Source organism: Sorex fumeus, unplaced genomic scaffold (assembly GCF_029834395.1).
Source record: "Sorex fumeus unplaced genomic scaffold, SorFum_2.1 ptg000045l, whole genome shotgun sequence".
NCBI classification, from domain to species: domain Eukaryota; kingdom Metazoa; phylum Chordata; class Mammalia; order Eulipotyphla; family Soricidae; genus Sorex; species Sorex fumeus.
Window position 1 is genome coordinate 19,965,674 of NW_026606102.1, and position 23,335 is coordinate 19,989,008.

General features: G+C 43.6%; 1 protein-coding gene across 1 annotated transcript; it reads left to right on the plus strand.

The window, feature by feature from the left end:
• Positions 1-1,459: 1,459 nt before the first annotated feature.
• Positions 1,460-21,017, plus strand: LOC130031122 (cytochrome P450 4A11-like). Its single transcript, XM_056122398.1, has 12 exons — positions 1,460-1,709; positions 5,152-5,293; positions 5,464-5,508; positions 12,708-12,835; positions 14,228-14,352; positions 14,674-14,828; positions 15,151-15,257; positions 15,485-15,675; positions 15,758-15,891; positions 16,750-16,814; positions 16,915-16,991; positions 20,135-21,017. Exons 1-12 carry the CDS (start codon positions 1,515-1,517, stop codon positions 20,301-20,303), a joined length of 1,533 nt encoding a protein of 510 aa, XP_055978373.1. The 5' UTR covers positions 1,460-1,514; the 3' UTR covers positions 20,304-21,017.
• The last annotated feature ends 2,318 nt before the right edge of the window (positions 21,018-23,335 follow it).

Sequence of the window (23,335 nt, forward strand, 5' to 3'; positions counted from 1 at the left end):
AACACCATGAACGTCTCTGGCTGAGCTCCACCAGGTTCCTGTGCAATATCCCTGGGATCCTGAAAGTGCCTCCAAACTCAGCCTGATGCTGATGATGCTGCTCAAGGCTGTCCTGCTCTACCTGCACAGGTAGTGGCTGCTCAAGTCTGCCCTGCGGTCCCAATCACCTCCTTCTCACTGACTCTTTAGGCACACCAAAGAGGTAGGAAGAAGCAGGTGAGCGGGAGAACTGGAGGAAGCTTCAGAAGGTGGTGGTGGTCAGCAGATTGTTGGGAAAGTCTTGTGGTGTGACCATGCAGTGTCTTCATGAAAAGCCAGCTCACTACTCAGATCTCTTCACTCCAGTACAGGGAACTTCCTCCTCCCAGAAAGCCAGGGCTGGTCGCTCAGGGCTACTGGACTATCCCTCCTGGGGTCAACCAGCAGACTGTCCCAGCATCCATGAAATTGCTGTGAAATTATATGCAAAAACTCAACTATGAATGACTTTGTAAATCATGCCGTCTCACTAAAAATAAAAAAATGAAAAAAAAAGTGAGAGAAAGAAAGAATAAGACAAAAGCACAAGGATTGTCAAAACTACTTTAGAATCAACAGAGCAAGATCCAGAGAGACAGAGCATTGTGTAAGGTGCTTGCCAAGTATGTTGCTAAAACCGGTTCAATCCCTAACATCACCTGAGCCCACCAGGAGTAATTCATGAGTGCAGAGCCAAGAGCTTTCCTGAGCACCACTGGTGGTGCCCCAAACCACTACCTGCACCCCCCAAAAAGTCAGGAGCAGTCATGAGTGAGCTCACAGGCTAGTCATTTATTTGACAAACTATTGCTCATCCACCTTGGTTCCCAACACAGAGCCTTTGTTTAAGTTTATAGAGACATTAAGGACAAGCACATCCAAATCAAACAGAGGTTTAAAATAGTTCACATAGTCAATCAACATGTAGCCTAAAGTACAGAGTAAAGTCATAAAGATTTTATATTCTATTTTGGCCTGCTGCTATACCCCAGGAGGGAGAGTCAGAGGCAAAATTTGTTACCCCTTTCTCTAAACTTGTCTTACCCTGGGGACTATCACAATTAAGGGGGTTTGATAGGGGTTAATTTCCCACAGAGTGGGACCAGGTGTAGGCCATTATCACTGCAGCTGGAAAGGCTCCCTCACTCTTTCTGAGATAGATTATCTAGTCACTCAGTTTTGTTGCTGAGGTTGGTGATCTACAAGAGTATCAACATTACTAATTATACTTCTCATGCACTGTACCAAACTCCAACCCAAGAGTGTCAGTATCCCTTCACCTTTTCCCTGAGGCCCTTCTCCAGCTTCCTGCATTTGTAGCCTCATTTTCCAGCTGGGAAATCAGACACAGTTGCCTCTGCCAGGTCAGAACTTATGAGCTCTGCCCCCTGCAGTCACCTCCTCAAGGTGGGTGGGGCCACCCTTTCCTGACACTGATGTGGGTTGGGTGATCAGGCACAGTCAGGCTGAGCCAGCCATCCTGCAGTCACGGCACCATGAGTGTCTCCGCGCTGAGCCCCACCAGATCCCTGGGCAGTTTCTCTGGGCTCCTGCAAGTGGCCTTCCTGCTCGGCCTGGTGCTGCTGCTGCTCAAGGCTGTCCAGCTCTACCTGCACCGCCAGTGGCTGCTCAAGGCTGTCCGAGAGTTCCCATCACCTCCCTCCCACTGGCTCTTCGGGCACTACAAGGAGGTAGGAAGGAGCAGGGAGGTGAGCGGGAGGACTGGGGGAGGCTTCAGAAGGTGTGGTGGTCAGCAGATCGTTGGAAAGTCTTGCTGCACGACCTCTCTGGGTCTCGGGGAAGCCAGCTCCCCTCTCGGGTCATCCACCCCAGCCCAGGGAACTCTCTGCTCTTAGAAACTGGGGCTGGTGGCTCAGGTTTTTCTGGTTCTGCCTCCTGGGGTATAGCAGCAGTCCTGCACTCACAAGACAATAGTGGTGCCTCCCTGAGTCTCCCTGACCAGCTGGGAAGCCTCAGATCTTTGCACAAAACAGGGTTTCTAGATGCTTCCCTGACCAGTTGCTCAATCCATCCTCTATACCAGATGAAGCTTACCAGAAATCACAGCCACTACATGCTGTGGGGTGCCTAGTGCAAGCAGGGATCATGTTCCAACCCCTCACCAGTTGCTGGCATTTGGGGTGCCAGGGTGCCAGGATGGCCTCAGGTGAAGGACACTGACATTTGACTTGCACAGTTAAACACCGTGTTTCCCCTCCCAGTTCTCATTCTTGAAAATACGGTGCTGTGAGCTCAGGACTCCGTCCTCCTCACCTCACATCCAGCACAGAGGGGTGTCCACTGAGGAGTGTGGGGTATAGGTAGAAGGAGGAAAGCAGTGTCTTGTAGGTGGGGGAGGGGAGAGTCTCTCACACTATCCCAGGACTGTGCGCCGCTGCACAAGACGGATTCCGAATGAATAAAGACAGGCTCAAGCACAAGGCTTCCCAAAGAGGACTAAACCCTTATGTGGTTATGAGGTGCTGCAGGGAGCTGAAAGGATGTTTAGCCATAAAACAGAAAACTTTGGGTTCTACACTGAAGAGTTTCAACAGACTACTCCAGGCCTTTGTGACTCATAAAGTTTCTTATTAGCAAGGGAAAAGGACATTGAAAAGTGAGATATCAAGATGATAGTGCCACACCATTTCCATGTGTATACATCCAGACTTACTCTAAATGAGTACCTCTTTGGTATTTGGAATAATATGATACAGATATCTTGAATTTGATTGTTGTTGCCTCAGCCATATAGATCCCAACACCCTCCTATAAAAACTACTATATGCTGATCATCTAATCTTTGATAAAGGTGCAAGTAATGTGAAGTGGAGTAAGGAAAGCCTCTTTAATAAATTGTGTTGGCATCACTGGATGGCTACATGCAAAAAAATAGGCTCAGAACTCTGCCTAACACCATGTACAAAAGTAAGATCAAAATGGATTAAAGACCTCAATATCAGACCAGAAACCATAAGGTACATTGAAGATAAAGTTGGCAAAACCCTCCATGACATTGAAGCTAATGGTATCTTCAAAGATGCCACGCCACTGGCCGAGCAAGTGAAAACAGAGATAGATAAATGGGACTATCTTAAACTAAGAAGCTTCTGCACCTCCAAAGAAACAGTGACCAAAATACAAAGACAGTCTACAGAATAGGAAAGGATATTCACCTAATACACATCTGACAAGGGGTTGATATCCAGGATATACAAAATACTGGTTAAACTCCACAAGAAGAAAACATCCAATCCCATCCAAAAATGGGGCAATGAAATGAACAGAAACTTTCTCAAAGAAGAAATCCGAATGGCAAAAAAGCACATGAGAAAATGCTCTACATCATTAGTCATCAGGGAGATGCAGATCAAAACCACAATGAGATACCATCTCACACCTCAGAGACTGGCCCACATTCAAAAGAACAAAAGCAACCGATGCTGGCGTGGATGTGGCGAGAAAGGGACACTCCTTCACTGTTGGTGGGAATGTCCACTGGTTCAGCCCTTCTGGAAAACAATATGGACGATTCTCAAAAAATTAGAAATTGAGCTCCCATTTGGCCCAGCAATACCACTCCTGGGAATATATCCCAGAGAGGCAAAAATGTATAGTCGAAGTGACATCTGCACTTGTTTGTTCATTGCAGCACTCTTTACAATAGCCAGAAACTGAAAGAAACCTGAATGCCCAAGAACAGATGACTGATTAAAGAAACTTTGGTACATCTACACAATGGAGTACTATGTAGCTCTTAGAAAAGATGAAGTCATGAAATTTACATACAAGTGGTACAATATGGAAAGTATCATGCTAAGCGAAATGAGTCAGAAAGAGAGGGATAGACAAAGAAAGATTGCATTCATCTGGGGGATATAAAGTAACAAAGTATGAGATTAATACCCAAGAATAACTGAGATCAGCACCAGGAGGATTACTCCATAACTTAGAGGCCAGCCGGGTATCCTAGAGGAAAGGGCAGTTCAGATAAAGAAGGGAGCACCAAATAAAGGATGTTTGGAGGATCCTCCCAGGAGGGGAGATGCATGTCGAAAGTAGACTATGGACTGAACATGTTTGCCACTCAATGCCTCTTTTGCAGACCACAACACCCAAAAAGAGAGAGAGAACACAGGGGATTGCCCTGCCACAGAGACAGGGGGGATGGGGGATGGGGGTGGGAGGGATATTATCCATGGTGGTGGAAAATGGGCACTGGTGGAGGGATGGGTATCTGATCATTGTATAATTGAAACCAAAGCACAAAAAATTGTAAATCTACAACTGTAAAAAAAAATAAAATAAAATAAAATAAAGGGAAAAAACCCTACTATATGCATGTGTGCTGGATAGCAGAAGACCAATACGGAAAGTAAAATTAATAGATAAATATAGAATTTAGTATATCCTCTTTATTCTCTAATAAAGTAAAGTAAAGTAAAGGCCCTCCCGTTGATCGTCGATTTGCTCGAGCGGGCCCAGTAACGTCTCCATTGGAGACTTTGTTGTTACTGTGTCTGGCATATCGAATACTCTCGGTAGCTTGTGGGGCTCTCCGAGAGGGGCGGAGGAATCGAACTCCGGTCGGCCATGTTGGCTGCGTGCAAGGCAGACGCCCTACCACTGTGCTATCGTTCCAGTTTATTAGTCTCTAATAAACATACTTATTTGTTGTTATTTTGCGGTTTTGGGTACAAAGGTTGAGTTCAGGGCTTCCTCTTGATTCTGCTCAGTGATCGCTCTGGCTGGGTCTCAGGGAACCACATGTGGTGTCAGGGATCAAACCAAGGAGGGGTGTGTGCAAGGCAAGCACCCACATATTTCCATCCTGCCGCCCAGGATATTCAGGTGACCAACAAATTGTAGATAGCAATGTCGTAATGATTCAAAAACTTTGTACAAGATGTATTCAGTTTTTTCAGCCCATTCCTGTGAGAGCCAAGGGTCTACCCAACGTGCAAAGAGAATCTGGCCTTTGGCCTGCATGAGACAACCACGCAGTCTGCATCAGAGTCCAAATTCTAAACTGCCCTTAACTTTGTTTTTGACTGGTTCAGCCTACCACTGAACCTTCACTCCAGGAAGGCACTTTATGAAGAGTTTAATTTGTTTTTTCCCCCATGATAACAGTTCCAAGAGAAAAATGAACTGCCCGTGATAGTAAAATGGATGAAGAAATACCCAAGCGCTTGTTCTCGCTGGCTGTGGGGGGCAAAGCCCCAACTTTTGATCTACGACCCTGACTATATGAAGGTGATACTTGGGAGATCAGGTGAGAGGAAACTTCTGTTCACTGATATGAGTACAGGACCCTGGTCTGAAAAATTCCAGAGTATCATTTCAGTGAGTGAGCTGGACCTGAGCTTCCTCCAGCCATGCCTCTTCTTTTCTTCCAACCCACTCCAATCTATTCCTCCAACCAAGTTCTTCTTTCCCTTTCAGACCCCAAAGATGACAGTATCTACCGTTTAGCGAGTCCCTGGATTGGTAAGTACATCTGTCTAAAACAGTGGCCCTCTATCTAGTTGGATTTGCCAAGGACTTATTTCAATGACAGAGAGAATAACAGGTGACCTACATCATGTCACTACCCAATTCTCTGATTCAGGACTCATTCCCGTCTCTTAAAACCATTAATCATCCAACTTGTTCTTTATGCTTAGGTGCCACAGGTGAGAAAGTTATTCTGTATCTTTCCTTTCTTTCTGACTTTCTTCACTCAGCACAATACCCCTTAGTTCCACCTTTGTTTCTGTAAATTGCATAATTTTGTTCTTTCTCTGAGCTGCATAGTATTCCATTATGCATACATACCACAGCTTCTTTTTTTTAAAAAAATTGAATCACCTCGAGAAACATAGTTTCTCATGTTCTCATGTTGTTCATGTTTGAATTTCAGTCATACAGTGTTCCAAAATCTATTGTTCAACCAGTGTATATTTCCCACTACCTGTGCCTCTAGTTTCACCTAGCCATCTTCCCCTCTGACCCCATCCCCATAGATAACTTTAATGGCAGCCACTTTTTTCTCTTTCTCTGTCTCTGCCTTTATCTCTGTCTCTGTCTCTCTCTGTATCTCCTCCCCCTCTCCCTCTTTTCATTCTCATTCTCTCTCCCTCTCTCTCTCTGTCTCTCTCTCTCTCCATCCCCCCTTTTTATCTCTCTTATTTTCCTTTTAGGCTGTGGTTCGTAATACTTTTACTGAAATGTATCATGCATATCACTTTGCCTACATTCAGCACTCAGTTTTTGTCCAGAGTGATCATTCTATCGTTGTCATGCTGGTCCTTTCTCTGCTCTAACTGCACTCTCCCTCACCCTTTGTAACAAGCTTCCTACTGTGGATGAGTTCTCCTGGCCCTTATTTCTATGTCTCCGGGTATTTTTCAGTCACTATATTTTTGTTTCTTTATATCCCACAAATGAGTTCAATCATTGTTTGTCCCTCTCCCGCTGACTCATTTCACTCACACGGTACTCTCCATGTCCATCCATGTGTAAGCAAATGTCATGACTTCATTTTCCATAACAGTAGTGCAGTATTTTGTTATGTGATTTACCATAGTGTCTTTATCGAGTTATCTATTCTTGGGCTTTTGGGTTGTTTTCATATTTGGTTATATTAATAGTGTTGAAATGAACATAAGAGTGTAGATGTCTTTTCTGCATTGTGTTTGAAGGGTTACTAGAGAATATTCCTGGGAATTGTATTCCTAGATTGTATGAAATCTGAATTTCTCATTTTTTGAACAATGCCCAAATTGTTGTCCCCAAACTCTGGGTCAATCTGCATTCCCACCGGTAGTAAATGAGAAGCCTTTTCTCCCTGCATCCACGCCAGCACGGGTACTTTTTAAAAAAATTTTATTTTAATGAATCACTGTGAGATACAATTACAAACTTTCGTATTTGAGTTATGATCATACAATATTCAAACACCCATCCCTCCACCAGTGCACATCCCCCAAGCACTGGTTCTTTTGATGTGTGCCAGTCTCTGTGGTGTGAAATGATATTTCATTGTTGTTTTGATTCGTATCTCCCTGAAAACTAGTGATGAAGAGCACTTTTCTGTGTTCCTTTAGGCCATTTATATTTCTTATTTGAGGAAGTTTGCGCTCATCTCTTCTACCCATTTTTTTCATTGGGCCATACTTTTTTTCTTGTAAGGTTCAACCAGTGCCTTTTATATCATGGATATTAACCTGTTATCAGATGGGTGTTGGTTAAATAATTTTTCCCATTCCATGGGCTGTCTTTGTATTCTGGTCATGATTTCCTTTGAATGCAGAAGCTTCTTGATTTAATGTAGCTCCATTTGTTGATCCATACTTCCACTTGCTTGGCCGTGCTGTTTCATCCTTAAAGATATCTTCAGCTTCCATATCATGGATATTTCTGCCTATGTTTTCCTCTGTGCATCTTATGGATTCAGGTCTGATATCAAGGTCTTTAACCCACTTTAATTTGATTTTTTTGCATGATTTAGAAAGAGGTCTGAGTTTCTTTCTTTTTTATTATTATTATTGCTGGACAGAGCGATAGCACAGTGAGTAGGGCATTTACCTTGCATATGGCCGACCTGGGTTCAATTCCTCCGACCCTCTCAGAGAGCCTAGGAAGCTACCAAGAGTATTCCGCCCACATGGCGTATTCAATATGCCAAAAACAGTAACAGCAAGTCTCACAATGGAGACATTACTGGTGATTGCTCGAGCAAATCGATGAACAACAGGACTACAGTGCTACAGTGCTACATTATTATTATTATTATTATTATTATTATTATTATTATTATTTAGCTGTTGAAGAGGTTCCCTTGTTCTATTTCATACTTCTTGCTCCTTTATGGAAAATTAAGTGATCGTATGCCGAGTGCTGTTTCAAGATATTCAAGTTGATTTTATTGATCTGAGGGTCTGTTTTTATTCCAACATCATGTTTTTTTTAATTACTACTGCTTTATAATAAGTTTAAAGTTGGGGAAAGTGATGCCTCCCGTCTTTATTTTCCAAAGGACTGCTTTAGCTATTTAAGGATGGATGGGGGATGTGGGGTTATTGCTCCATATAAATTTCAGGAGTGTTTGATCTATTTCTTTAAAAAATCACCCGGGTATCATTCTAAGGACTGCCGCTGCATCTGTGCAAAGCTTTGGAGAATATTTCCATTTCGATAATATTAACCCTCTCAATTCATGAGCAGGAAATGTGATTCCATTTTCTTGCTTCCTCTTTTCTGTTTTTTCTTTCTCTCTCCTTCCTTCCTTCCTTCCTTCCTTCCTTCCTTCCTTCCTTCCTTCCTCCCTCCCTCCCTCCCTCCCTTTCTTCCTTCCTTCCTTCCTGCCTTCCTTCCTTCCTTCCTTCCTTCCTTTTCCTTGAGCTACACCCAGTGGTGCTCAGGGGTTACTGCTAGCTCTACCCTCAGGAATTACCACTGGCAGTGCTCAAGGAACAATATTCGGGCCTGGGAGTCAAACCTGGATTAACAGCATGCAAGGAAAAATGCCCTCCTTGCTGTAGTATCACTCTGACCCCGTTTTGTTTTTTTGAAGTGGTGAATTATAATTTTCTTTGTTTAGGTCTTTTACTGCTTTACTTAGGCTGATTCTGATTTATTATATTTTCTGAGCCACAATTGTTAATGAGATGGTTTATTAAAATATATCTTTTTCCTATTTCATTATTTGTATATTGGAAAGCCATATTTTTTGCATAATAATTTTGTAGTCTTCCACTTACCATATGAATCTATTATTCTTAGGAGATTTTTCATAGAGTCTTTATGATTTTCTAAGTATAGGATCAAGTCATCCTCAATAGTGAGAGCTTAATTGATGTGGCATGTACTTCCAATACTATATTGAATAGAAGTTATGGAAGTGGGCAACCTTGTCTTATGTCTGATCTTAGAGAGAAAACTTTTAGTTTTTTTCCCATTAAGAATAACGTTTGTTGTGAGCTTGTGGTAAATGGCTTTGACTATATTGAGGAAAGTTTCTTCAATTACCATTTTGTTGAGAAATTTTTGTCATGCAATTCTTGCCAAATGTTTTCTCTGTATCTATTGATAGGATCAAACAGTTTTTATGTTTTCTTTTATAGTATGGTGTATTATGTTCATTGACTTGTGTATGTTTAACCACCCTTACATTCTCACGATGAATCCTACTTGGTCACTGTCGTTTTGATCTCATGATCTTTTTAATGATCCAACAGGATTCCATTTGCTAGTATTTTGTTGGGGATCTTTGTATTTGTGTTCATCTGGAATATTGGCCTATAATTCTCTCTCTCTCTCTCTCTCTCTCTCTCTCTCTCTCTCTCTCTCTCTTTGGAAGTGTCTCTGTCTTCATTTTGGTGCAAGGATGATGTTTGCTTTATAGAACTCTTTGGGATTGTTTTTGTTTTTTCAGTTTTCTGGGAGAGTCTGAAAAATATTGACAACAGGTCCCCTTTAAAAGTTTGAAAGAATTCATTAGTGAATTCATCTGGGACATGATTTTGTTTTGGGGAAACTTTTAATTATCATTTCAATTTCATCAATGATGATAGGTCTGTTCAGGTATTTCAAATCATCTTAGCTCAGCCTTGGGAAGTTATAGGAGTCCACGAATTTATACATTGCTACTGGCTTCTCTCTTTTCATGGCACAACAATTCTCAAAGTAATACCTGATGATCCTTTGAATTTCTGTGATGTTTCCTGTCATGTCCCCTCTTTCATTTCTGATTCAGTTTTTATTTGTTCTCTTTGTGAGACATGCTAGTGTTTTACCGATCCGGTTAATTTTCTCAAAGAACCAGTTCTTGGTTTCAGTGATCTTTTGGATTGTTTTTAAGTATTCCAGTTCATTAATTTCCACTCTATGTTTTAATATTTCCTTCATCCTGCCTGCTTTGGGCCCCCTTTGTCGATTATTTTCCTGTTTCTTAAGTTATGTAGTCATAATCCATAATGGGCCATTTCTTTCTTCCTGATGAAAGCTTGCATGAACTGTCCTCTTAACACCACATTTGCTGTATCCCACAAATTCAGGTAGACTGTGCCCTCCTTCTCTTTTGCTTCCATGAAGCTTTTAAATTCCCCTTTGACGTCCTCTCTGGCCCACTGTTTGTTAAGTAATAAGCTATTTGAATGCCTGATGTTTGAGTTGTTTCTTCATTTCTGTTTGTGATTAACTTCTACTTTCAGAGTGTCCTGGTCTGAGAAGATAGTTGATGTGATTTCTATGCTCTTGACTTTGTGGAGTTGTTTTGAGTGAATGTATGTTCTGGAGAATGTCCCATATATGTGGAGTAGAATGTATATTCTGCCTTTTGAGAATGAAAGTTGCTAGATGCATATATATATGGCATAATATATATATATATATATATTACGCCCCTCTCTTCCATTTCTTCCCTCAAATAAAGTATTTCCTTGCTGAGTTTTAGTATAGTTAATCTGTTAAGAGGTGACAAAGTGGTGTTGAAAACTCCAATTACTATTTTGTTGCTATCAATGTCTTTCTTCAAGACTTTTAGTAGTTTTTTTAAAAAATAATTTCCTCATATTTAATTAGGTCCATATATATTTAGAAGTGTGAGTGGTTTCTGATGTACATAGTGCTTGATCATTAAGAAAATACTTTCTCTGTCTCTTATTTTCCTTTTAAGTCTGATAATGGTGTAGCTACCAGTGTCTTTTTACGGGAGTTGTTTGCTTGAATAATTGTCTTCCAACCTTTGACTTTGAGAGTATGTTTGCTCTGACTGCTTAAATGTTTTTCCTGCAGGCACCAGAGTGTTCGGTTCCATTTTCTAATCCATCCTGCACTCTGTATCTCTAGCCTATTGACATTAAGAGATTCTAGTTGTGGGGTTTTGTGCCATTTTCCTACAGAAGTTTGGCACGTTTGTGGGGCTTGTCTTGACTTAAAGTAGCCCATTGAGTTCTTGTAATGATAGTCTTGAGTCTCTGCAGTTCCTGAATTGTTGTTTATCTGTAAGTTGTGGATTGTTCCTTCAAAAATGAATGAGAGGGGCTGGAGCAATACAGCGGGTAGGGCATTTGCAGGTGGGTCATTTGACTTGCACACGGCTGAGCCGGGTTCAATCCCCGGCATCCCATATGGTCCCCCACACACTGACAGGAGTAATTCCTGAGTGCAGAGCCAGGAGTAACCCCTGAGCATCACTGGGTGTGACCCAAAAATCAACAAGAAAATATGAATGAGAGCATGGTTTGGTTAAGAATTCATGGTGAGGCATTTGTTTGATTGTGTTTTGTTCACCATATCCCACCACTGTCTTCTGATAAGTCTACTGAAAACTTAAGACTCTCCTTTGTATATTATTTACGTCTTTGACTTTGATGCTTTTGTATTTTATCTCTATCTATGGTTTTATTTTTCATTCTTGTTAGGATGTGCCTTGGAGTATTTTTATATGTATTTCTTTTATCTGGTACCATTTAGGCTTCCTGGGTCTGGGTGCATTAACTCTTCAGCTCTGGGAACTTCTCAGCAATGATGGACTTGATTGTTCTTCCATCAGCGTTGCCTTCCTGCCCCTCTGGGACCCTGATGAATCTTATGTTGTTTCTCTTCAATTCATCGCAAAGTTCTCTTCTCATCTGTTGTTGGGGAAGGGGGGGTGGGGTTGAGAGCTTTTTCTATCTTCTGCTACTCTCTTGAGATTTTCTGTACCTCATCTTGGAGCTAACTGATTCTATCCTCCACACAAGTTACTTTGCTTCTGAGGTTATCCAATGAGTTTTACATCACACCTAGTTTTCAGATCTGTTATTTGTTTTGTATTTTACTCATTTATGCTCTCATATGCTCTTGTGTTTTATTGGTGATTTATTCCAGTATTTCCATGAACTCCCTAGGAATGCATCCTTAACAATTCCTCTCTAAATTCCTTATCAGAGAGATTATATAGCTCATAATTATTAGTTGAGAATTACAGGAAATGCATCTTCACTCCCTAAGCATGGAGGGTTTTTTGTTGCTTTACCATTGTTACCAATGCAGTTTGGAGCTGTATCTTGTGTGTTGTTTTATGGTTAGGTACCACAGGATATCTATGTATGTTTAAGTAAGTTATGGAGGGAAGAAGTCATGCTTAGCTGGGGAGCAAAGCTGACTGGGCTGAACAGAGCTAAGCTGGGGTGGCTAAAGACCTTCCACTGTCATATCCATTTTTAGGGTGGGTACCCGTCCTGATTTGAGGGGCAAAATGGTGTTCCTGAGTAAAATGCAGGGGCCACGATGTCTTGGCTCCCTAAGTTTCCGTTGTCTGGGGCTCTATACCACAGATTTTTGATTCATTCATCTGTATTGGCATTTGGGTTCTTTCTATCTTTGCTTCTGTATAAAGATAGACAGCAAGATAGTAATAAAGGGCCAGAAGCAACACAAAGGGAGAAATGATTTATGAAAAGGCCCTGTGATACTCGGGAGAGGACGGAATACATACGATGATGCATGGTGTTGGAATTATGAGTCTGAGAAAACATCATTATTAATTAGCATGGTAAATCACAGTTTCCATCAATTTTTAAAAATTTTTTCTATTGTGATGTTCATCTCCTACTTGTGCCATGATGTGCCTTTGTGGAATACCCATGGCTCTGGTGAAGAAACTCTAGTCCTTCTAATCACATCTCCTCTCTCCCTGCACATACCCTTGTGTGGCCCAGGGTACGGTTTGCTCCTGTTGAATGGACAGCCCTGGTTCAAGCACCGACGCATGCTGACCCCAGCTTTCCACTATGACATCCTCAAGCCCTATGTGGGGCTCACAGCTAATTCTGTGCGAGTGATGCTGGTAAGTCTGTCTTTCTCTCATCTGTCCTTTACTCACACCACAGTTGAGGGTCCATCCTTACCCAAGTGCCCCTAGATCTCCCAGACATGTTCATATACAACAACAAGTCCACATGGGGTGGTTGTTCTCCCAAAGTGAACGACTTGTGAAATGACCCATGCACCAATTGGAGACCCACTTGGCTCTACACATATAGAAAAGAGCTACTGTGAAGAAATGGGCCCTTCTTCTGCCCCTCTTTGTCTTTGGTTGATAGATCCCTGGACAGTTGGACATGTTATACTGAACTGGCCTATTCATGGTCACAGTCAGTGACAGGATGTACTTCTCAGGATGTCTTGCCAAGGGCTCTGGATGGGCACAAGACTTCTGCAATTCATGAAGTCCTCTATAGAGGTCAGTGTGTCTCCCAGAGACACACTCTGTTAACTACTCTTCCCAGAGGAATCTGGGCTCTCAACCACCAGGTCAGCTAACAGCAAATGAACAGAGTAACTGAATCTACAAGAACAGATCCCTTGGCTTTCTCTCATCAGACACTTAAGTTTACTTCCCTTATATCTTCTTTCATCAAGCTGAGCTCATGGGTTAGTGAAGATTCACCTTTAGACCCTGAGAAATTATTAATCTCCAAAAGAGCAAGATTTAATAAGATATTTTGTAAGATATTTAACAAGATATTTTAGTAAATTGTCACATCACCAAAAGACATTCTTTATGCACTTTATTGGCATTCCACAGGCAGATGGATGTAAAAGCAGTTAGACAGGATGATGGCCAATGACATTTACTGAAATGAAACATTGCCAATATGGGGAAAGATAAAGTGGCCTTTGTTCAGGGTGAGAGGAAAGGATAGAATGGGAAAGATATAACAAGGGATTAACAGGCAGCGAAAAGTAAGGCACAAAGTAAAAGATAAACTGAAGCACAGAGAATTGGGAGTGTCCCTGGGGAACTTGGAGTGCCTCAGGAGCACTGCACAGGATAGCTAGGTGATAGGCAAATAGGATATAGGCAAATAGTATATAGGTGATAGGCAAATAGGATAGGATAGGACAGCAAGGTGATAGGCAAATCCCTTAACATAAGCTCTCTGTAAGGGAGGGAAGACTATTTAAACGCAAGTCTGAGCTGCTCATAACTGTGGAGGGGCCCATAATTTAGCAAACTCTGCTAACTGAACTATAGCATCACAATGACTGGAAGACATGCACCCTTTTGTGCTGTCCCTCCATCTCAGAGATGTCTCTGAAGCCCTCTTGCCTCTAGGAGAATCCCTGGAGAACTGCTCAACAGGGTGGCACTGACCAGGTATTTGAGAAAAGTGCCAGCAGGGATTCCAACACATGTCCTTCTGGGAGACATATGTGCTCATGTCCCTTCCCCCAGGACAAATGGGAAGAGCTCAGCAGACACAGTGTTCCCATGGACGTCTCTGGACACATCTCCTTGATGACGCTGGACTCCATCATGAAGTGCGCCTTCAGCTACCCCAGCAGCCTGCAGTCTGACAGGTCAGTGGTTACCCCAGTCAGCACCTGTTCTGTCCAGCTCTGGGAACTACCTGGAAGGCCAGAAGGATGGTTTGCGTATGAACCAGTGCAAACAGCGAGGCTCTCAGGAGTCCTGACCAGGGACAAGTCTTGGCATCTCCTCTCACGCTCCAGATCAACCACAGCTTAACTCTGGCCTCTGATCATTATGCCTGGTTTCTTAACACTGTCTAAAGACAAAGGGTGAAGGCAGAAATAACTGCTTCCCCGTTCTTGTGGAAACCTCCACCAGATCCCCATTCTAATGCCATAATCCCTCTTTCCCATGTGCTCTGCCGACAGGAAGTCCCGAACCTACACCCAGGCCATCGAGGACATAAAGAACCTCTTCTATTTCCGCAAGTGGAACTTTTTGTACCATAATGACTTCATCTACAGCCTGACTTCCATGGGCCGCAGATTTTTCAAGGCCTGTGAGCTTGCCCATGAACACACAGGTGAGATCACATATCTGGAGTTCTTCCCACTATCATCAGCCACATACAAAGAATTCAGTGGGATATCCCTGATATAACTGGAACTTTGGGTCTACTCAGGACTAGAGAACCTGAGAGTACCAGGTGCTGAGCTATAAGGTCATTTCAAATATCTCCTTTTGGGGAATGTTGAATACAACTTGGGTTTCTCACCTCTGTGCACCCGTACTCCATCATCCCACCTCATCCACTGCATACACTCTGGGGGAGGTATTTATACTCCTGAGGACACTGACATGGGCCTCCACATCCTCCACTGTGCTTTGAACCACTTTCCCAACAGACCGTGTGATCCAGCAGAGGAAGTTACGCCTGCATGATGAGGGTGAGTTGGAAAAGATCAGGAAGAAGAGGCACCTGGACTTCCTGGACATCCTGCTCTTTGCCAGGGTATGTGGAGGGGAGGGGAGTGTATGTGGGAGAATGGGGGGTGGGGGCAGGCATGATAAGTCTGGAGGGTGAGTATAGAGAAGGGAGATCTATAGTGAAGGTGAGTGTGGAGGGTGAATGTGGGGCGTGAGAATGAGAATGGAGGAGGGTGAGTGTGGAGAAGGCTGTTGCTGTGCCCACACACCCAGAGACAAAGATGCCAACCCACTCTCTCGCCATGTCCACAGTCAGAGGATGGGAGTGGCCTGTCTGACAAGGATCTACGGGCAGAAGTGGACACATTCATGTTCGAGGGTCACGACACCACGGCCAGCGGCATCTCCTGGATCCTCTATGCATTGGCCACGCACCCCGAGCACCAGCAGCAGTGCCGGGAGGAGCTCCAGAGCCTGCTGGGGGATGGCGCCTCCATCACCTGGTGAGTGCCAGTTGTAGGCAAGCCCAGTACCTCAGGAGTGGAGCCAGGGCAGCTCCACTCACACTCAGGATGCTCCTTTCAGGGACCACATGGACAAGATGCCCTACACCACCATGTGCATCAAGGAGGCGCTGCGGCTATACCCGCCTGTGCCTGGTGTGACCAGAGAGCTCAGCTCACCTGTCACCTTCCCTGATGGGCGCTCCCTACCCAAAGGTAGGCCTGCTCCTGGCACACTTGCTGAGAAGCTGGATAGTGAAAGGAGAGTAGGTCACAGGGCCAAAGATAGTCCTGAGCTCTCACTGCTTCCCCTCAAAAATCAATATTCTGTAGTTAGAATAAGATCTATGAAACACTGCCACAACTCCTGTGCCTGAAAAGCTCAGTCAATTCATTGTGGACTCTAAGTGTGGCATGAGATTTCAGCTCTAGAATGTTCATTTTCTGACCTGGAAGGACTGGGTGGTTAGAAAAAGACAAGGGGAATTGCGGTTCTCTCCAAGGAATACATGCAATCAGGGAGCAGGAACTCACTGCTGTATAAGAAAGTAGCCGATGAACAGACCTGAGACCACTAATGATGGGAGGCACCACCCTGTCCCCTCCACCAATGCCCCCCTGCCCCCTCCACATACACACTTACATCCAGGATCTGAACCACCTCTGCTGAACCAGCTGTGTGTGTAACAGCAAGTCGCTTAGATTCTCCTGAGCTCAGCTGAAAAAAGATCTGTTTTCTTAGAGGCTGTTTTTATGTGGAGAAACTGAGTTAATGCTCATTCCCTCAAGTTTCAACGAGCAATTACAAACAGGAATGTTGCAGGAGTTTATAAAAAGTAAAACTTTTGACTTCCCCATCCTGGTCCTGGTCAACTTCTGAGATGTGCACTCAGGCCTTGCCAGGATCCAGCAGTAAGTCCCACCCTCAAAACCCCATACATAGCATCCTCCAGACAAAGATGTGACAAGGTGCCAGGTGGCACACCAGGTTTTGTGAGTGCCATATGCACTACAGGCTGGGGTGCTGGTACCTGAAGTGTTGTGCTCAGTCTTCTCTCTCAACACTCTCCCCAGGAATTTCAGTGGGCCTGTCCATTTATTGTCTTCACCACAATCCAAATGTGTGGCCCAACCCAGAGGTATGATGTGGGGCAGCGGGTTGTCCTGGGTCACCTCACTCTCACCTCATCTCTCCTCTACTGAGTACTGACCCACCTGTTCTGTCCCTGTTCTCTGCAGGTGTTTGATCCTTCCCGGTTTGCACCAGGTGCTGCTCGGCACAGCCATGCGTTCCTGCCCTTCTCAGGGGGCTCCAGGTGAGCTGGCAGGGAGTTGGCAGGGAGGGATTTTACTGAGTGCAGCCCACTTGCAGGTGACCTCATACACCCACATGAGGTGTCTGCAGAGGGACCTTTGCCTATCATGGTGGGAAGGAGGCTTGCCCAGTGCTGTTGTAAAGAAGGTGACTGTTCAGGGCTTCCCTAAATCCTCTCTTGTAAAAAATATCTACGCCCGCGCAGAGGGATGGCAAGATGATGATGTATGTTCTTGGCGGGCTCTCCATGCAGCACCCGCTTGCTGCCCGCGTTTGGTGCTCTCGAGCCACTCTGTATGGACTGGTTCGGGATGGCTCCTCCTTTGTTCTCTGCTTCTGTGTGTGCCGCTGTGCTCTCTTCTGTCTTTCTATTTCTGACTCTGTCTCTGTAGTCTCTCCTCTGGTTTTTCCAATCTCTCTGTCTCTGTCTCTGTCTCTCTCTCCCTTCTGTTTCTTCTCTGGAGCCCTTCTGCTTCTCTCTCTGGAGTACTTCTGCTTCTCTCCCTGGAGCCCTTAGCTCTGGATTCTGACTCTGCACCTTCTTCTTTGGTTCTCTGCTTCTTCTTCCCTAGATCCTGACCCTGATTTTTGGAGCCCGACCTCTTCTGATCTTGCAGTCTTAGTTTAGATAGCAATCACATAGAGTGGTGATACAAAGGTGGGTTGAGTATTAACAAATCGACAAAGAGAGGTAAAGCCACTCCTCCAGGAGATTAACTAAAGGATAAAATATCATCTAAGGAGATTACTCCGGATTACTAGGAGATCCACTTAAGGGCAGGATCCCATCCAGGGTGTGTCACTTTCTTCTTTCCTCAGCTAGTAATCCACTTAATTAGTTATAGTAAATTTACTTCTAATATTTCTATCAATGTAATTCTGTATGAGCACAGTAAGAGATATATCAAACTTAGAGTTTGGTTCTTCCTGAGGACATCTTACTATATATTCCAGATCACAGTCCTCAGGCCAGGTTAGTCTTCCTAATCCCTGCAGCGTCCTAGTCTTGTCATTACTTTTGGATCATGACAGCATTTGTCTATGATCATGCTCTCAACTTATACTTGAGTATTGTGGTGCTTTGGCCTGGTCCATTTTGATGCCAGGGTAGTTCACAGCTTGCACTGGATCCATTCAGTTCCTCGTCCAAACCCTGTTTGGAGGGTTCTAGGAGCTAAGGGCAACTGAGTTGAGAGAGCAGATGCTCAGGAGTAAGTATTATTGGAGTCAATCAACCACTAAGTTACAAAGTATAATATGAACTGTCTTTCTGTGCCCATACAAAAAAGACATTGATTTAAGGCAAACTAAGTTTCCTGTGGCAGGGCTGAAAGGACAAACCCAATATCACCCTACACACTCTGCTGGTCTTTAATAAGAACCAAGGCACAGCTGCAGCAGAAGAACCAGAGCCCGTGTCTTCCTGTGCTTTGGTGCTTTACAAAATAGAATGTTTTAGAATTAACCTCCAATTACTTTTCTTTATCATGATGTTTCACTTTGCCCAGAGCCTCAGGTGGCCTGTACCCACCCTCAGAGGGCACTGATGTTGGAGTTGTTGGGATTCCCAGTATGCCCTTGTGCTGACATTGGGAGGCTTACTGGAAATTCTCAGGAGCGTTGGGAGAGACTCACACCGATGGTGTCATCTCAGTTCATAGCTCCCCAACAAGATCTGCCTGCCTATCAGTGTTTGTGTAATCATTAACATTTTCCATTTGGCAAAACCTTTATCTGAGGAAGTCTGAAGCCACATCATCTTCAATCTAAAAATCCAACGTGACTGAAAGTATATTACTAGGGACAATGGACTGGTATGAGGAAAGGGAATGTGCTATTTGCAGTAACACATACCAGCATTACTCTTGGTCAGACACATACCAGCTCAACACTCCATGAAACCCTCTACTGGTAAAATAATGACAAAGAGGAACTTTCAAGTAGTTACTAAAACACAATCTTTTGTTTTTATTTTTATTTTGGTTTTGGAGCCACTATCTATCATTGCTAGGGTCTATTTCAGACTCTACTTGTGAAACACTCTGGCATATCCCAGTAGACTGTGTGGTTCTGAGGATCAAGCCAGGCTCTTCTGCCTTCAGCTGTTGGAGCTCTCTCTTCACCCCAAACAGACAAGGCTTTGAACAAACTGTTCTTCCAGAGTTGGTGCTAGGCATTTGTTACTCCCAGGATTAAATTTCCTCATGGAATTATTGATATCAGGAAAGTGTGGAAGAAGACTAGGAGTCCTATTTCTAGTCCAGATCTTAATTTTATTTATTCTGAGACTTTTTTAGTTTTGTTGACTTGATTCAAATTGTAAAGTATGTCTTAAGTCTTTCCCTATATGCCCAGCCCTGGGCTATGAAAGGGTATTCAGCTTGAAACACTGTTCCTGCCTACAAATTTTCATAATCAGGAATCAGCACCAGCTTGTTCATTCTCTCCTCACTCACTCTTGGATGAGCAGAGTGTTGGCTGCTCCTGTCCCTCCCACTTTCTAAGCTCTGGACACTAATGTAAGGTTGAGATCTGGGGAGGAAGAACGAAGGAGGTAGAGGGGTAAAACAGGCTGTCACTGGACTGAGCCTTGAGGTTGTGTCAGAAGTGGAAGGAAGAATGCTGGCCATGTCAACATGAGCTGAGTGATTAAATGGACCTGAATAGTGAGGAGGTGAGTGAGGCAACAGCAAAGGAGTGAAGGATGTCAACTGAGATGCTAGGATGTTTTCTTTTATGCTCAGAGAGCCTCGCAGGGTCTGAGATAGCTGTGCTTCACTGTAAAGTAAGAGAAGCAGGGGACAGAGAGATCCCAGTAAGGACAGGAAGGAAAGCAAGGGCGCTTCTGCAGGACTGGAAGACACTGACGCTGGTTAAGTCAGGTACAGGGAGGTGGCTGTATGGGCCATTCATTGGAGCTGATGGTGCAGCAGGTTGAGCGTTAGTGTCCTAGGGATCCTCCACATGCTTCCTGATGGGAGCTGGAGCAGGTCTCAGAGTTGGAATTCAGGCCTATGTGGGTTGAGGAGGGACCGAGAACCCCATGAAGGAAACCTTGGGTCTAGGTACATGGCAGCTCTAATGGATGCTCGCCAGTCTAGAACTGAATCTGAGACCATTTCTCATATGACTGTCTCTCCACAGGAACTGCATCGGGAAGCAGTTTGCCATGAATGAGATGAAGGTGGCTGTGGCGCTGACCTTGCTCCGCTTCGAGCTGGCTCCTGACCCCTCCAGGGTCCCTATTCTCAGTGCTAAAACTGTGCTGACTTCAGAGAATGGAATTCATCTCTACCTCAAGAAACTCCCTTAACAATGTGGGGTCACTGATGGGTGTGAGGGGCTTCTGCCTGCTACTCTGTCTACTGTCACCTGACCCTTTTTCCCTTTACTGATTTCTTCTCTTTGGTGTAAGAAAAGGGAGTATGCTATTTGCAGAAACACATACCAGCATTACTCTTGGTCATATGCTTATGGGGTGTGGGATCTGTGGGGGATGGGGTTGCGCCTATGATTTCTGATTAGAAAACTCAGGGATTACTTCTGGTGACACTCAGCATACCAGGCCTTAAGATTGGATCTCGGGTCTTAGGATGAGTACTGTGCAGACCATAGGGGCCATTCTGGAAGTACTCATGAGCCTCGAGCTATCCTCTGCAGCTCAAGGGCCTTCCAGGCCATGTCCATTAATGGTTGGGGAACTGCCTTGAAGCAGGGATTGACGGGTTCAGGCTTAGCCCCTTGACTATCTCCCTACATGTCTCCCCCTTCCTTCTTTCTACCTGCCTCCTGCTTGATCTCTTATCTTTGCCAGTTCTGTTATCTCCCTTCATTGTCTCTAATTCCTGGACTCCCCATCTATTTGTCCTTCTGCCTCTCCCGACACACTGCACATCTGAGCACCACGTAAGTTTTGATTGCCTGCCTGATCTCAGCCTGCTGAGCTTGGCTGTATTTCTTCCTTTAACTTCCATATGTATCTGATTGGTGTTCTCCTGTGGGTCTAATAAAGTACATGAAACTTTGAGGTTCGCATCAATACAAAATGATAACCATACCACTTATCATTTAGCATGGGTAATCAGATAATCTGACTTTGGGTTGTGCAAGATACTGCAGAACTTCTAAGTTAGAATGTCATTGATTGTTTTTTCCAGGTGAGGAATGTACTCTTAAGTTCTTTTAGTAAGTTCCACCCAGTGTACATTCATCACCTGCTAGAAAGGATTCTTTCACTTTAAAAAAAATTCTTATGTCTAACATTTCAATTTACAAATTTGTTCATAACAGTAGTTTTGGATATTCAGTGTTCCAACACCAATCCCACCACCAGTGTGACCTTCTCTCCACCAGCATCTCCAATCTCCCACAAACTCCCCTAACCTGACCAAACAAAAAGCCACAAACAAATTTACTCCACATTGCTTGTTACAATAAATGATACATGAAATTATAAAAAAAAAACCAATAAAAATCAATTTGTGATGATTTTTGTATCTCACAATGGTGTTTCTAATGTCATTGTTTGAGGATTAAATGGCCTGGTTGGTGCTAGTTGAGCCTTCTGTGTTACTGTTGAGGTTCATTGAGCTTGGACATCCTCTACAACACTTTCCCATCAAATTTGATGTGCTCCTGCCAGACTGTCAGTCCCATAAAATTAGGAGGTATAGTTCAGCTTTCTAGCAGGTGATGAATGTACACTGGGTGGCATATAAACTTTTCTCCCAATACTATGAAACTTAAACTCTGTGAAGTAAATGACTTATTATTAAAACATATTCTTAGATGTACAGGAGTTAAGAGAAGGGATATTGACATACAGATGTGTGAATATGCATCACAGTCATAATAAAGCTAGGAAAAACAATCCAAAAATTTATAGTTTTTTCTGCAACTATCACATAGTTATGTATAGAATTTATAATCACTGTCACTGTCACTGTCCTCCCGTTGTTCATCGATTTGCTCGAGCGGGCCCAGTAACGTCTCCATTGGAGACTTTGTTGTTACTGTGTTTGGCATATCGAATACATCACGGGTAGCTTGCCAGGCTCTGCCGTGCGAGCTCGATATTCTCGGTAGTTTGCCGGGCTCTCCAAGAGAGGCGGAGGAATCGAACTCGGGTCGGCAATGTTGGCTGCGTGCAAGCAAATGCCCAACCGATGTGCTATTGCTCCAGCCCTCCACCTAAATACAGCCCTACCTATAAATACATGAATTTATAATCATGTAATCATATTTGAGGTTGGAGATACTACAGCGGATATGGAAATGTCTCACATGAACTCAACCTAGATTGTATGCCCAGTATCCCCTATGGTCGCCAGAGTCTGCCAGGAGGGATTCATGAGTGCCTAGCCAGGAGTAACCCCTGAGTATTGCCAGGTGTATCATCAAAACAAACAAATAATAATTATAATAATCATAATTAACTTTGCAGTGCACATTACATGTTATCTTTGAGCTCAGTAAACACTTCAGAGACATTTTGGAGAACTTTAACGCATGTCAACACCATGTGGTGGTACCAAGGAGGGAACCGCACTCTTAGAATCACCTCTCTACCTGTATTCAGGTTGAAGGCAGAAAATAAGCAGGGTCATTATATGCCTTTTTTTGAGGGTAATTATTTGGGTTAAAAAATATGCCTTGAAGAAGCAGCCCAGGGAGAGAAATGAAAGTCAACAACATTGGATGAATCATGCTGACTTGATCTGATCTAGAACATATGACCTGGCCTCAACTAGTGGGATGTGCAGGGTCTCCCCACCAGGATAAGCTAAAAAATGTCCTTAGAGGATTTGTTCAAAGATCAGTGATCACAAACTGACTGGGTATGACTTCCTGTCTAGCTGAGCATGTGGAGTGACCTGTCAGGACCATTGTCCTATATGAGACCCTTCACAGACTGAAATGTCCTAAAGCAACTAGTGACTACTATATCAACCTGCCACCTTGGTGATTAACTCAGTCCTCCTTTGTTTTTCTTAGACATATAAATGAAGCCCAGAAATATGCAGAAATATGGTCTAAAGTAAAAATTCTTTTTCCCAAGTAAAATAGTTTTATGAAGGAGGATTCTCATTCTAAGATGATTGTGGGATTTCCCAGAGTGAAAGAGGTGAAAGAGATGAAAGGTCAAAATAGAAAGGTGAGCTGATGCACCAGAGTTGGGATCTGGGTAGCCCAGAGTGTAGCGCCTTAATTTCCCTTTAGAAAGTCGCACTCTAGTCCCTAATTTTCCCCATTCACTTATTTATTCCTTCATCTAATCAGTAGGCATGTCCTGTATTCCATGTTATGGAAAGCCTATAGACATGGAATGCCCAAATACAACTCTCA

Bases quoted from the DNA above. Each gene is read 5' to 3' on its own strand.
- LOC130031122 (XM_056122398.1), top strand. From the start codon at position 1,515: ATGAGTGTCTCCGCGCTGAGCCCCACCAGATCCCTGGGCAGTTTCTCT. The intron at 15,676-15,757 runs GTGAGTGCCAGT...TGCTCCTTTCAG, and splicing joins GATGGCGCCTCCATCACCTG to GGACCACATGGACAAGATGC. The intron at 15,892-16,749 runs GTAGGCCTGCTC...CACTCTCCCCAG, and splicing joins TGGGCGCTCCCTACCCAAAG to GAATTTCAGTGGGCCTGTCC.